At 55.9% G+C, this 14926-nt stretch overlaps 6 protein-coding genes across 7 annotated transcripts; all 6 read left to right on the forward strand.

Moving 5' to 3' along the window:
* Positions 1-225: 225 nt before the first annotated feature.
* Positions 226-4015, forward strand: ABB37_07734 (hypothetical protein; the record flags this gene model as incomplete). The annotated part of the gene is made up of 1 exon (XM_015806471.1): positions 226-4015. The coding sequence occupies exon 1, from the start codon at positions 557-559 to the stop codon at positions 4013-4015; it is 3459 nt and encodes a 1152-aa protein (XP_015654835.1). The 5' UTR covers positions 226-556.
* Positions 4016-4400: 385 nt separating this feature from the next.
* Positions 4401-5617, forward strand: ABB37_07735 (putative XPA-interacting protein; the record flags this gene model as incomplete). Of its 2 annotated transcripts, none has more annotated exons than XM_015806472.1 (1): positions 4401-5617. In XM_015806472.1, exon 1 carries the CDS (start codon positions 4631-4633, stop codon positions 5615-5617), a length of 987 nt encoding a protein of 328 aa, XP_015654836.1. In that variant the 5' UTR covers positions 4401-4630. The 2 variants fall into 2 exon arrangements, with proteins under 2 accessions (XP_015654836.1, XP_015654837.1); XM_015806473.1 differs by having other exon boundaries at positions 4514-5617.
* Positions 5618-6177: 560 nt separating this feature from the next.
* ABB37_07736 (DNA/RNA non-specific endonuclease-like protein) lies at positions 6178-8468 on the forward strand (the record flags this gene model as incomplete). The annotated part of the gene is made up of 1 exon (XM_015806474.1): positions 6178-8468. Exon 1 carries the CDS (start codon positions 6957-6959, stop codon positions 8466-8468), a length of 1512 nt encoding a protein of 503 aa, XP_015654838.1. The 5' UTR covers positions 6178-6956.
* Positions 8469-9121: 653 nt separating this feature from the next.
* ABB37_07737 (unspecified product) lies at positions 9122-10030 on the forward strand (the record flags this gene model as incomplete). Its single annotated transcript, XM_015806475.1, has 1 exon — positions 9122-10030. Exon 1 carries the CDS (start codon positions 9506-9508, stop codon positions 10028-10030), a length of 525 nt encoding a protein of 174 aa, XP_015654839.1. The 5' UTR covers positions 9122-9505.
* A 1083-nt stretch (positions 10031-11113) lies between these two features.
* ABB37_07738 (hypothetical protein) lies at positions 11114-12229 on the forward strand (the record flags this gene model as incomplete). Its single annotated transcript, XM_015806476.1, has 1 exon — positions 11114-12229. Exon 1 carries the CDS (start codon positions 11597-11599, stop codon positions 12227-12229), a length of 633 nt encoding a protein of 210 aa, XP_015654840.1. The 5' UTR covers positions 11114-11596.
* An 846-nt stretch (positions 12230-13075) lies between these two features.
* ABB37_07739 (hypothetical protein) lies at positions 13076-13675 on the forward strand (the record flags this gene model as incomplete). Its single annotated transcript, XM_015806477.1, has 1 exon — positions 13076-13675. Exon 1 carries the CDS (start codon positions 13253-13255, stop codon positions 13673-13675), a length of 423 nt encoding a protein of 140 aa, XP_015654841.1. The 5' UTR covers positions 13076-13252.
* Between the last annotated feature and the right edge of the window lie 1251 nt (positions 13676-14926).

The following is a 14926-nucleotide window of genomic DNA, read 5'->3' on the forward strand; positions in this document are numbered from 1 at the left end:
AATATTTCTGCTGGAAAGCATGAGTTTCCCTCGACTGGAACAGAAAGGAAGTGGGAGAGGAGTGTGACTCCTCCATATTCCCTACTTCATCACGCGCATACGCAGACAACTGCGTCAGTTATGCGGATCTTGAACATTTAAAGAAAAAAATGTTTTTCTTCTCGGGTATTTGCTGTTCGTTGCCCTCCGTTTTTTTTTTTTGCTTCCATTTTGAGAGAGATTCGTAGAAGCAGCCGACTCTTTGCTCTTCCAACGCACGTATACATGTACTGGTTGATGCTCAACACAGCTTTTTCCTCTCTTCACTCCAGCTGTGCAATTCACGCAACACCGAATCGACGCCGCACTTTTTGCTGTTGCTGCCGTTGTCGTTGTTGTTGTTGGTGTGCCACGTAATTATTATTATTAATAATTATTATTATTTCAAAGTGAGTTGGTCAGTTCGCGTAATCGGATTACTGTTGTGCTGCTCGCTTGGTAAAGGATGTCCTTTTTTCCATACACGCACACACACACACACACTTTCACCCGTAAATAATAGAAAGAGTAGCGTAGTATGATAGACAGCGGTGATGCCTCACCAGCGTTTTCGTCGAGCGAAGCAGCTCGGCATTTCGCGCCCGTAACGGAGGAAGCGCCGCGACGAGCGGCACCCGTGTCATCACCACCCACGACAGCATGCAGTGTCAGCACGGGCGTCTCCTTCGCGCAAACAAACGGTAGGTCTGGCACGATCGCGTCGGATGCTCCTTCACGCGGTGCTGCGGCGTCCTCCTCAGCACACCTGCACCCTTCAGTGGTGGCGCCGCCTGTCTCTTCCGGTGTCGCACCGTGTCGTCCACACGCCAGCTGCACCGCGGAAGAACGCACACGCAAGACGAGTCCATCTGCTTCGACGCTACGCCGTGGCACTCACTGCGACGAGTACGCCGCGACCGCCGCGACGGAGGGCGGGAATAGAAAAGGGCCGATAATGCTTAGCGAACGCAGCGGAGACGCGAAGCGGCATCGCCACGGCGGGTCCGAGGCGACAGTTCATGGTGTGGTGGGTGATGGTGGGCGCGTTGGCGCGTGGAAGCTGGCGGCGGCGGCGGCGTCGACGAACGCGTCACGCGCAGCGCTGGCAACTCGGTCGTTTCCGCATATTCCGCTGCAGTCCCCCGTGAGTCCGTCATCGCCGTTGGGCATTGGTGGGGGTTGCCTTTCCACTGCGGTACCGGTGCAGCGGCTGTATCGCGTGCCCGCCGCCTTCTACGGTGGAGGACCTCTGCCGTCTGCCCCCTCCTTCGTCGCAACCGCTGCTGCTGCTGCTGCTGCTGCTGTTGGTGGAACCCGCAGCAGCAACAACAGGAGTTATGTGCTGCCAGGTGTTCAAGAGTCGGACGTGTTCGGAGCAGCCCCACGGCGGCCGCCCTCCGCACCCGTGGAGGAACGCGTGCGGAGGGCGGCACAAGCCTTCGCGAGCGATACGAGAGGAAGCTCTGCGGTGCGGTTGCTGCTTGGCGGCGAGGCAGTCCAGCTAGACGAAGACAGCGGTGTGCGGGTGGAGCGCGGGTATCGCTGCATGTCTTCCGCGTCTCCTTCCTCGTTCTACGATTGTGAGGAGAAGTGCGGACATCCATTCAGCAGCAACGACCCAGCTTCCATGGCACACCTCGACGGCTGTCACGAGGGCGGGGCTGTGCCGCTGCTCGTTGGTGCAAAACGGCGTCGCGGCAGCGCACGTGGCTTCTCCCGTGCCGCATCCGTCGCCAACAGCATTTCGTTTGGTGGCGGTGGTGGAGGAGGCGAAAACGCACCCTCACGCGATTCCACCGCCGCCTCACGTCTCTTCCCGGGCTCCCCGGCTGCCTCGTCTTTCTCTCGTTTTCAATCCCCGCAGTCGCCCGCTATCCCGCCGCTGACAATAAGCGGCACCGGGGTGGCGTCGTTGTCCTCTTCGATTTCGGCCTTCGCGCGATCTGCAAACAACAAGACTAGTAGCACTGCTGTGCTCGCCACGACGGTAGCGTCGGCTGCTGCGGCGAGTGCGGCGCCGGCATCGCCCTCGCCGTTTTGTGCTCTGGTGGATGTGTTCTCGGAGGAGCATGCGGGCCTGACGGCGCTGACAACGGCAAACGCCAGGAAGAGGGGTGCAACGACGAGTGGGTCGAAGGAGGCTTCGTCCGCCAAACCGGAAAGTGCTTCTGCGGAGGCGGTTTTAAAAGCGCTGCCGTGGCTGCGTCTTTGGGTCTCAGGAGGGCTGTCGAGGTGTCTGGCCGCGCAGCTGGAGCGCGATGTCGATGTGCTGCTTGCGAGTACCGTGGTGGAAGGGACTCCGAGTACGGGAGAGAGCTCTTCGCGGACCGGCGTAGCAGCAGCAGCAGCAGCAGCAGCCCTCACGGGAGTCCGCACATCGGGCGTGGAGAGGCGACGCAACGAGGGGTCGGATGAACACCTACGTGCTGCGGGACTCGTCAACACGACACACCCACCGACAGCGACACGCCCTCCGCCCACCCTTCATGAAGCTCTTCTGCAGTTGTTTGACCTGCTGGAGCACCTGGAAGCGCAAGTTGTGGATGTCTTCACTTCTGCGCTTCTCGCCCCCGATGCGGAAAGCCACCGCACGCAAAGCCCCCGCGCATCTTCACCAGCGCGGCTGATGTCGCCTCGCCAAGCAGCAGCAGCAGCAGCGGCATCTCCTTCCTTCCCCTCCAGCCCCCCACTGCGTGTGAAGGACGTGTTCGGCCTCGTGGTGCAACACTGGTGTGACGTGCTGCTGCCACGCTGGCCGAGTGACCTCATTGCACTCGGGTATGTGGAGTGGTGGCTGCGTCACCCCGTGTGGGGCAAGCTGATGGTGTCCGCCGCCGAAGGCTCGGCTGCGGTTGCCACACACAGAAGCGCCAGAACAGGCGCCGCGCCGACAGAAGACACCGCTGGGGGAGTGGAAGCCGAGGCGCCGGTAGTGACACGCAGCCGCACGGCGCCGCGACTGGACGAAGCCGGCCAGCAGCAGCAGGAGGGGCACCTTCATCTCCTTCAGGAAGTCCTTGCGGCGTCCAGCAGCGAAGGCATGCAGCGTCTTTTCGACACCGTGGTGGACGCGTTTATTGGGTCCGTGCAGGAGCTGCTGCGGTGCTTTCGTAGCATCGGCGCCGTCGCCGCGTCTGCGCATAGTGCCCTCGACGACGGGAACCGTTGTGTTGGTCGACAAGTAGATGTGCTGGTGAGTGAGGATACGTATGGGGTGTGGAACGCACGGTGTGGCTCGGCGGGCCGCCGGTGCCGCGAGCTGCTCCGCCTGCTGGTACGTCTCTATGCTGAGCCTCCCACTACTCTTCAGCGGGTGCTTTCTGAGGCTGCGCCGTCATCACCGTCGTCGTCCCCCACGCTTGCCACCGTCGTGGGTTTAAAGGCGACCGGGACGGCACCCGCAAAAGAGGCGACAGAAGATGAGGAGGGCGGCATCAGCCGCAGCAGCGCCGCATCGCCCGCGTCGCCGGCGAATGGAAGCGGTACACGGGCAGAGGAAGGTCGGCCGCCCAACACACCGTTTGAAAAGGCCGCAGCGCCGTCTCAACCGCCGCCGCAACGTCATCCAGCGGACGAGCGAGCCCGCGTGCGTCAGCTCCACTATCAGCTGTTGTACGCGGTCTGCCGTTTGTGCAGTGCGTTGCCGCTCTCACGGGAGAGTGGGCCGGAGAGCTACGCAGGCGCGGAGTCTGAGATTCGAAGCGCAGCGAGTGCGTGGAGGGTGGACCGCGTACTTCCGCGTTCGCCGTCCTCCTCCGGCTTTTCTCCTTTAAGTGATATCGATTGTCTGGAGATGTTCGCCACGGCGGTGCAGCTGGCGGCTGCGGTGGCGGTGCCGCTGAGCAGCACGCAGCTCCCCATGAAAGGCGACCTGCTGTGCGTGACGAGTCGACTGGCTCAGCAACGGTTGCTGCTGCTTCAGCGTGGGTGGCTGCGTGAGCGGGAGTACGCCCTCTGCATGGCGCACCTCAGTACCCTCTTGACGCAGTCAACGTAATTTTGTCGCCCAATTCCATGAAAATGAAAGGAAAAGGCGGTGCGCGTTGTTCCGCCCTTCTACGCTAAATGAAGCAGCGCAGTTGACATGTGGGCGCGTATATGAATATAAATACATATGGGTGTGTACGCCCACACGCGGTTTGGTGGTTGCGGAATGAAAAGAAGGAGCGGAAAGCAGATAAGTGAAATCGCCTCCGCTGACATATTTTTCTTTCGAATGCCGTTGTTGTCTCACCGCAGGCGGCGGGGTGGTAGTCACGGCAGTGTGTGTGCCGGCACCGCTCCACGAATGAAAGACGGTCTTTTTTGCTGCTCCCCCCTCACCACCACCACCACCGCCTTCCCCACATTCGTGTTGTCCTCGTTTGTTTTTTTTTTTTGAAAGCACATCCAGACACATACGCATGCCTCGCAACGGGCCATTCGACCCACTTCGCCTTCCTCCCGTCCCCCTTCTCTTCTTCCGTGCGGGCACGTGAAATACGTCTTGAAACACAGTGCATCTCTCTTCGTCTCGACCAACGCGGTGAGGGGTACCAGCAGAGACGGTTCAATTGCAACGTACTCCGTCAAACCGGAGAAGAGGCACCTGCTCGTAACAAAAGAACAAAAAATGTCGGACACGAGTGCCGAGCCGGCGCCATCGCCGACCACCACCACCACCCCTGTCGTCATCTTGGTAGTGGGTATGGCAGGCACCGGCAAAACCACCCTCGTCCACCGCATGCAGCACTACGCCCACTCCCGCAACATCCGTTCGTACTTTATCAATTTAGACCCCGCCGTGACGCAGACGCCGTACAACGTCAACATCGACATCCGCGACAGCGTGAAGTACAGCGAGGTGATGAAGAACTACCGCCTCGGCCCAAACGGGGCCATCATGACGTCGCTGAACCTCTTCGCGACGAAGATCCATCAAGTCGTCTCCCTCCTCGAGAAGCGCAAGGACTCGCTGGACTGGATCGTCGTGGACACGCCGGGCCAGATTGAGGTGTTTACCTGGTCTGCCTCCGGTCAGCTCATCGCAGAGTCCTTCGCCGCCGTGCTGCCGACGACGCTGCTCTTCGTCGCGGACACCGTGCGGTGCGTGAGCAGCCCGCACACCTTCGTCTCCACCATGTTATACTCGAGCGGTATTATGCTGAAGCAGCAGGTGCCGCTCGTGGTGGTCTTCAACAAGACGGACGTCGTGTCGGCCGACACGGTGATTGGGTGGATGCGGGATAACGATGCGCTGGATGACGCCGTGACACATCCGCAGAAGCAGCAGCAGCAGCTACGCTTATCAGGCAATGAGGAGCAACACGAAGGCGATGACGATGACCACGACATCCGAGGAGAAGGCTCCCGGGTAGCGGCGGCAGTGTCGGCACATGACGTGGTGCTCCCGAGTCAAGGGAGCAGCTACGCGGGTACACTGGCGCAGTCCATGTCACTCTTCTTGCATGAGTTCTACGAGGACTTACCCTACGCTGCGGTGTCGGCGGCGTCGGGGGCTGGCATGGACGACTTGGCAGCTGCGATTGAGCGAGGGAAGCAGCAGTCCATGGAGGCGATGCAAAGCGCAGAGGCCGCACGGGCGACGAAAGACGAATGACGAGGTCAACGCTTGTCGCGTCGCTCTAATAACTGTGAAGTACTGACGTTTAATTATCTAAGAGAGCTATTGTTGCTATGACACGTGCTGTATTCCTTTTTTTTTTTGGAAGAAAAGAAACCGAATCCACAGCAGGCGAGATATTCACTGTTCTCTTTCCTCTTGTGTCTTTGTGTTCTCGTTCTTCAGTCTTTCTGCAGTCCGTTCATTATCATTATTATTATTATTTGGACGATCTACAGCGTAGATGTCGGAGGAGCTACTTGCCGATCCTGTGCGTCGAACGAGGTAGCGACCGCACTCCGTCTTGGATGTGCTGCGTGTGCGTTGCGAATGGCTACGAGCAGCTGAAGCTTTTGGCGCACGCAGCAACGAACAGCAGCAGAAGAAGAAAAAAAAAAGCAAAGGGCGCCGTTGCTTTCAACTGTGTTTGTTTTCTCAACCATTTCTCCTCTCCTCTCCTCTCTCTTTCTAATATCTTTTGTTTTTTATGTACGTCTGGTTCGCTGGCTTGTTGCGCGTTGTTGTATCCCGCGATGTGCGCACGCACACGCGCACCCAGGACGCACATGCACTACAGCGTACGCCGGCCGAAACAACAAGGAAAAAGAGGGCAGTACCACACAACATCATGCAGAGCATGAGGGACTGGTTTACGGAGGCGACGTCGGCCGTCGCCTCGTTATCTTCCTCCTCTTCTTGTCCCTCTCGTAATCAACGTTTCAATGGGCATGCCGATGACGCAGTAGACACCCGCACGGCATCATGCATCTCCTTGCTCGTACTGGCAGGTAGCTGCGGCGTGCTGGTTGGCTATCGCGGACGTGGCTGGTGCGCGCGCCAGCAAAGCACTTTGTACACGCGACGTGAGGGTCGTTGCCGCAACGCGCTGTGGCTCCTGCCCGCCCCGTCTCTCAGCCCCGCCGTGTCCGCACGGAATTGGGCTGCTGCTTGTGTGGGCCAACGGTGGGTGCCGCGCTGGGCCTGGTCGCCGCCGCTGCTTCGGCAATGGGCAGTCACGTACCCCGCCGACAGCGCGGAAAGCAAGGCGGCGGAGCAGGCGCAGATAGATGCAGTTCGATGGGGTACACACATGTTGGGTCGTCTGCACGGTCCTCACCACCCCGTCTCCACCTCGGAGACTCGTGCTCCGCCCGTCAGCAGGAGGGACGCACAACGGGCTTCATCAACGAGTCTGGTGTCTGCACGCTGCACCCGCCTCTTCGCGTCATCCTTCGCTTCCCTCGCGTGGGCAGCATCGCGCCCTTTGCAGTGGGAGCCGTTGCCGACCTACACGGTAGATGTGTTTTGCGTAGCAGGCAACACGTCGTCAACGGCGATGCCGTCCGCCGCCATACCGTCCTTACTCAGTGCGCCCCTGCAGGTGTTGCAGCGGCACTCCTTCGCCCTTCTCTACGACCCCATCACGCGCCTCTCGCTGTGGTGTGGGTACCACTTAACCAGCAGCGGAGCCGAGCGAGCACGACGGCAGCGGCGCTGCCTCACCGTGTACGCCGATCGCACGTTGCCGAGGTCGGCGCGGCGGGTGCCGGCGGAGGTGCGGCGGCGCGGCTACGACCGCGGCCACCTCGCCCCGCACGCCTCCGTCGCGTGGTCTGCGCAGAGTGCGTTGGAGGCGACGTTACTCACGAACATACTCCTGCAGCGCACAGAGCTGAATCGTGGGGTGTGGCGGTGGTTGGAGGCGGCCACGCGGGCATACGTGCGGCTCCCGTACAGCTACGGTACCTCGGCAGGGCCGGCGAACGACTCCGTCAAAGTGGTACACGCGCGCAAAGATGGCCTGCTGCTGGCTCGCGTGCTGGCTCAGCACACACCGTTTGCGTCGGTGGAGGGCACGCAGCGGGTGGTGCGACGATCACGTCAGTGGTGTGGCGCGGGGTGTGGGGTAGATGGGGAAGAGGGCCGCCACCTGTGCGTGAACGTGGGTCCGCTGTACTGCGCCTCGCCTGCCTTCGCTGCTCGCATGTGCGTTCGCCAGCACCGCATTGGGGAGGAGAAGGAGGAGGACGAAGAAGACCGCACGTGCGCACGGCGCGTGCACGGCGCCGCGCACCGCACAAGAACGCGTCGACAGCGGCGGTCTCTCCGGCAGCTCTCAGCAAACCTGCGTCGAACGGAAAAGAGAAGTAGTGGTGGTGGTCGGGAGGAGCGCAACGCAGCAGCAGCGGCGGCAACGACACCCCCCACGAAAAGCGCCCCCTCCATTCCGGATGCCTTCTTTCTTTCCCTGTGGGATGCGCAGACGCACCACCACGTTCATCTGGTGCTCCCCAACACACCAGAGTCGCCGGAGATGCGCGCGTTGACGCAGGCTCTGACCCCTGCCGCGCGACAGGGCCCACCGCAACAACGAAAACAGCAGCAACTCTCTCCGTGCCGTCGGCAGCGGCAACAGCCTCACACCCATGCGTGGAGGAGGAGGATGAGAACGACAGGTGTGCCCTCCGTGGCACCGGCAGCGGACAATGACACGGCCGTTGAGGCAGCTCTCGCTGCCGTCGCTGTTCCAACGGAGCGTCTCGAAGAACTCCTGGCGGAGTCGCTGGTGGAGGTGCGCAGGCGCTGGGCCGCGTCTCAGCCCGGAATTCAGCTGTCCGACCCTGCGAGCGCGGCCGCTGGGCCGAGGGAGGACGCAGCGGGCACCCAGTTGTCAGCAAAAGTGTGGCTTTCTCCCCCCGCCTTAGCCCTGCGCAGCCCCCTTCGCCTCTTTCCGGTGTATCATGAACGATGGGTGTGGCACACACGGTGGCATCGTCTTGCCCACTGTGTGTCTTCAAAGCTGCTCACGTTTAAAAGGAAGAGCGAGCGGGTCTCAGTGTGGCAGTAAACAGTGGAAAGGGGAGCGGGACTGCTTTCCACGGTCTGTGGGAGTCACAGCGCACCCACGAACGGCACATCCACCCTCATTGATGATGTCCGTCTTCTCGGTTTCTTCTGTCTCCATACATATAATTTTTGCCGCTGCTGTTGTTTGTTCATGGCTTGGGTGCTCGTGTATGTAACAGCACCTGCGTGTGTGCGTGTGTGTGAGTTTGCTGTTTGATTTTTCCCTTGTACGACTACAATCCTTCTGCCTTTTCTCCCCTCACCCCCCCCCCTTCCCTCCTTGTCCTCCTTAGATGCACTCCTCTTCCTGCTTGTACACCGTTCTTCTTCTTTATGTTCCCCCCCCCCCCTTGGAGTTTGCACAGGGTAGCATACACGCCTTACCTGTCGTCTCGCCGCTCTCTCCTGCGTTTCTGCCTGAGTAAGGGAACCCCTCCCCAACATAACAATATAATATGTATATATATATATATATATATATATTGAACGCTGTGCCACAACAAAACGTGCGCCATCACTGCTGGATCGCCAACTGTGTCTCACTGTGTGGTCGCTGTTGTTGGTGTCTTCTTCGAATCCTCCACTCTGTCTCTCATTGTCCCCTGTTTTTTTGCGATGACTTCTTACCGTTCAACTCCCGTCTTACCCCCGCGAAGCGACCAACGCGTGTGCTGCTGCGAGTTCACTCCTTCTTTGATTTGCTGCTGACACGGATACACGTTTCTCCCCGCGTTGCTTCGCATCTCGTCACGAAAGGTCACTCTCACCACTGAAGAACAACGTGTGAGGGAAAACAAGAAAAGGAAACTATAAACAAGAAAAGAAACGTATATCTTCAGAAGGCAACAAACAGCAGGCATTGCTATTTCATTGTGCACAGAAATACGCTTCTTTTTTTGTCTTGTTGAAGTCCCGTCCGACTCCTTTATTTCTTCTCTTTCTACGAGTTCACGTATCCCTGGTGCGCACCCTCGTCGGTTTGAGGTTTTCCTTCTCTATCCTCTCTGTTACTCCGCCTGCTTCACTCTCGTCACCCGCATGGCGACCATTCCATCTTGCGACGAGTACGCCGGGCAGAGCGTTATCTCGACCACCGCCTACGGCGCGCTCTGCGTGGAGCCGGCCGCGCCGCAGAATCAGTTCGTGTTCTACCTCCCCTCCGTCGCCACCTGGTTCAAGGACAACTGGTACGTGATCTTCATCGTCGCCCTCGTCGTCGTGCTGTGCGTGGTGGCCATCGCCCTGCAGTGTATTCGCTGGTCCCGCCGGCTGCGGCACCGCCACGAGCGGGAATTACGGGATAAGCGAGTTGGCGGGCTGCTGCGGATGGTGAGCACGTCGTTTCGCGTGCCCGCTGCGTCTTCCGCGGCGCAGCCTCCTACAAGCAAGAACGACCGTGACACGTCTGTCAAGTCTCGCAGCACCACTACCACGACGACGACCAGCTCGCTGTCTTCATCAGATGATGATGATGATAGCAGCAGCCGTTCTTTTAGCGAAAGCAACAGCGGTGTGGAGGCGGCTGATTTGTCCAACCGTGGGCATCGTCATCATCCGAACTAAGGCCTTTTGAAGAAGGGGGGAGGGGACAGAGCTCCTCAGCAGCTGGTGCTACAGCGCCGCTCCGACTCTCTCGCTCTTCTTTTTTGTTGTACGTTTGCGCGTTCGTTTATGCAGAATTTGTTCGTCGTGGACGCTCGCGGGACAGCCGGCTTTGATCGACGTATATATATATATATATATAAGGAAAAGGAAAACGAAGGAGACGGTGATCAGGTGCAACGTCTTTACTGCACTTTTCCTCTGCTGTAACGCCTCTCTTTTTTTTCATGTTGTTGTTCTTCTTTGCCCCGGGCGTAAGAATCATTGTTAGCGGCGCGATCCGCAATTGTAGTATGTGTATTCTGTGTATGTGTGTATGTTTGTGTTCCTACTCTTTTTAATTATTAGTTATTATTGGCGTGTGTGCCCTGCCATTCGTGTTGACTTCAATCAGCGCAAAAAGCAAAAAAACAAACAGACATACATGATGATGATCGTCGCGCGTGGTGGTACACCTCTCCATTTTCATGTGTCTTTCCTTCTCTCTTTTTCCCCCAGCTCTCTTTTCAGGCGCGCCTTCCTTTATTATTTAATTGATTCCAGGTGAGATGCGTGCCGCATAGCTTTTGTATTGTTTTGGGTTTTTGTCATGCTCTTCTTCCGCTGTGATGACGGATGTGAGAAGCTATACGATGCCTTCTTTTTCCTTCTGATCGACTGTCTTCGCCGTTATTTTCTGTTTTCTTTCTTTTTCTTATTTTTGAAAAGACCGTATGGAAAACGATCTCCCACTCAGCCGTCGAGAAGCGTATGGACGTGCTATGTGGCTATGCAAGCTGCCCACGCACCCCACATGAGGTATGCTTTCTCCACAGCCAGCGTAGGCTTATAATATGTATACCGGTGGTGCGGTAATATATATATATAGATCTATAATACCTCAGAACATGTGTTCTTTCCCCTCTATCGCTCCCATCCCGCGATAGACTTCCAGTCCTACATCCTGCTGCTACTCCATTCTCTTATTTCCTTTCTCTTCCTCCTCTCCTTTCTTTCTTTCTGAAAAAAAAAATACTAATATCAATACTAATACTAATTTGTGACAGCAACAGCAGCTGCGTTCTCGCCAAGTAGCCGCAGTCAGCAAGCGGACAACACGTGGGTCTGACTTCATTGAACAACGATATATATTTTTTCTTGTAGTGTCGTGTTTTCTCCCTTTTTCCTTTGCTATTCAACTGTCGTCACGGCAGGCTGCGCGCCGCTGAGCACGACGTCATTGTGAACACCGATTTTGTCTTCTTTCTTCCTCTTATTTTATTTACTTCGTTTTCCGTCTGTGAATTTCTTTTACTGTTTTCTACAGTTCTGTGCATTTCTCATTTTTTTACAGTTCCCTGCGTTGTTCCCCGCCGGTGCTTTTATGCAGTGAAGTATCGGTCTCATAAACCAAGGACACACGCATACACCCATCCAAGCATATCTATCTATCTATCCATCTATATATGAGCTGTCCAGAGCAAATAAGCCAACACCACAGACACTAAGAACTTCTTTTCTGTCGTTGTTATTGCATGAAAGCGAGGAATGTACGGACTTGAGCAAAAGCTGCTGGAGGTGACGAACGCGCGCACCGCCAACGTGCGCCACGTGAACCCTCTCTCCTGGTACGACCCGTTTCTGAGCTGGTTCCGCAGCAACTTCGACTCCACCGTGAACAATGGCATCCAAACCGCCCTGCAGAAGCTCATCGAGATCGGCGTCCCCATCGCGGCCCGGTCTATGATCAACACCATGTCCTACAAACTGGGTAACTCACAGCTGCCGGTCGACACCACCTTTGCCAAGTCGAGTGGGTGGGCCATCGCCCTCATCGTCGTGCTTTCTGTCGTCTGCGCGGCGGTGGTGGCGCTGGTAGCGTTTTGCATCTGGTGGGAGCGCCGCCTGGAAAAGCGCAAGACGCGTACAGCGCGGAAGGCGGCGGCAACGAATTGGAATGAGGAGGATGAGGAGGAGCACCCGCGCGTGCAATCGCTCTCCAACTCACGCGGAAGCCGCAGCAGCGATGACGACTTCGATGATGATGATGATGATGATGATGATGATGCACGCACGTCCTCTTTTGTGTCAGGCAGCGACAGCAGCGAAAGCGATAGTGCAAGTGACGGCGACGAAGACACGGGCGAGGTGGAGGTGTTGACGCGGCAGACGCTGAATTGAGGCGATGTGGCGCACTCGAGCCGCGGGAAGCTGGTCAAGCAGCTTCCCTCTACATACATACACACTCACGCTGTACGAGCGGCATCCATGGTGTGTCCATAGTGGTTGACAAAACACACACACACACCAAGAAAGTGGCGTAAATGCTCTTGTTGTTGTTGATGTGTGTGTGTGTGTGTATGTGCATACAGCTGGTTCATCTGGCCTCTCTGGTTTGCTTTCTTTTTGTGTGTGTGTGTGCCGCGCACGTAGCGGAACGCTTCGCTCGATGAGGAAGCACCCTTCGCCCTTCTGTGTTTATCACTCCCCCCCCCCTCTTCCCCGTTTTTTTTTCTTCTCTTCTTCTTCAGTTTGTTGGCATCTCTCCAGTTCAGTTCGCAGCCGCCAGCACCCCGTTTGTGAAGACGTCTTCCTTTCTCCCTTTACACTGTGTGTGTGTGTCTTTGTTTGTTTTATCGGTACACCATGCGCAAATACGCCTACTGTTTCTTTGTTTCTGTCATATATATATTTTTTGTCATTGACTTCAACTTGACGTTTCTTTTCTTCTTTCCTTCTCCTTCTTGTTGTTGTGATTCTGTCTTGCAACGCTATGTGGGATAAAGGAACCAAAGAAAAACACAGAAGAAATGAAAACGTCTGCAAGAGCAACGGCCTGTTATTATTACTACTAATATGTTCAGCAACTCCGAGGAAGTTGACAAGAGATCTGTGGAGTTCCGCCCTCTCACGAAATAAATCTCATCAGCAACGCGCATCTCTCCCTCTGTGTGCGTGTCCGCCTCTCGTCTTCATCCTCTTTCTTTCTTTCTGTTTTTCTTTTTCGCCTCCGGTGATTCGCTCTTTAGAAAATCAGCATACGTGTACACGTCAAGTTTGGCTTGCTTCAATCTCTTTTTGTTTTTTTCGCCTCGTCTCGTTGCCTCCTTCAGCGGGCGCATCAACCTTCGGTGGTTAAATCCGCGTAAAGGAAGAAGAAAGAGACAAGAAAGCACTCAAGAACAAAAAGAAGAAGAAAAGAAAATGTCGGCGCAGCACGAGATCGTCAAGACGCCGCTGCCCTTTCCAACCCTGCCCATCTACGTCGCGCCACGGAGCGAGCGTCCGTGGATCCAGAACCACTGGTGGGTTATCTTCGTTGTGGAGATCGTCGTTGTCTTTGTGCTCTTTTGCGCCTTGCTCGTCTACTACCTCTGCTTCGTGCGCACCCCCGGCAAGCGGATCGCGGAGGACAAGGTTGACAGCGACGGTCTCAGCCACCACGGCAGCACTATCGGCGATGACGAGTTAGATGGAGATCAGCGCAGTGCGAGCAGCCGCAGCTCCTCGAAGCGGAGCTTTGCCGATGAGACGGCGACAGGTACGGTCGAGAGTCGCAAGGGGCACGAGAAGAAACGGCGCGACGAGGGGGCGTCGAAGCAGTGTCTCTTTCTCAGGAGGAGGTAGAATGTGAAGGGAAGGGGTGTATTTCTTTCTTGTGTGTGTGTGCGGAGATTATTATAATCTTTTCTTCTTCTTTGACGTTGACCCGTTGTTTGTCATGGCGAGGTCGTCTTCTCATCCTTTCACAACATTGAGTACGCTGGTGGTTGCCTTTGGTTTTGCTGTTCGCGTTCTCGTGTTAAGTCCGCGTTCCATTTATGTCCTACAGCTTTCCTCTTTTTTTTCTCCTTTCCCTTCTCTCTTTCCCTCTGTCTGACTTCCATCAACATCGTTCTTTTAGAGATGGTTTTTCTATTATTATTATTAAGGCTTTCTTTGTGCTGCGTTTATGTAGGTACTGGTGGCGTTTGCTGTACGAGCCGCCGCTCATCGAACTATTGGATATGTGAATACGGTGCTGCCCTTCTCTTCTGACCTCTATATATGTATTGTGGGGGGAGGGGGGAGCAACTCTCTCGCTCCCTCTTCACAATTATTTTTCTTCGTTTTGTTATTTTGGATTGCGCGTTGATCGAGGAAAGCGCGCAGGAAACTGTTGACGCAGGGCACACGTTCTCTACAAGTATGTGCGCTGTCGTAAAGTGAGACGTATTACAGCTTTTCAAATGGAAATCAATGATTCGAAATATATATATTGAGAGAGAGAGAAAACAAAAGGAGATGTACGACAGCCTTCTGTTTCCATCCAGCCTTGGTTGGCGTCACCGCGCCTGTTCCTCCTCATGGTCGCCCTTTTTCTCCGTGCTTTGCAGCCTCTTTGGGCAACTCACCTCTCCCGTCAACAAACCGATGTCCGCTAACAGCATTTCCCTTTCACCTCTCGTTACTTCTCGCTTATCGTTCTTTTCTCTTGTGTGTGAGAGTGAGTTGCTTGCGGACGACACGCAAAGCTGAGCAGTTCGACTCATCAAAACCTTTTCTTCCAAGCTGGCTTCCCACGTAGCGGTGCTCTCTCATCGAAGACAGGCTGCTGTACGTATCTATTTCGCTTCTTCGACTTTGTTGAACTCTTCGAACGCATTGCACAGCGCTGGTGTTCGTACTCGGTAACACACTACTCCTGTGAGACGCTATCGACTGTTGCGATTAATATTATTCTTTATAACTGTTGCTGTTATTTCTTTTTTCTGTTTCTTTTCTCTTTTGACTTTGAGTGCAGAACGGTTTTCTCGTCATATCCTCTGTGGCACTATATGAATATATATCTGAAAACACCAGCCGACGCAACTCTCCACGTCCTTACACGCCTGTGTG

This window comes from Leptomonas pyrrhocoris (genome assembly GCF_001293395.1).
Source record: "Leptomonas pyrrhocoris isolate H10 chromosome Unknown, whole genome shotgun sequence".
NCBI classification, from domain to species: domain Eukaryota; phylum Euglenozoa; class Kinetoplastea; order Trypanosomatida; family Trypanosomatidae; genus Leptomonas; species Leptomonas pyrrhocoris.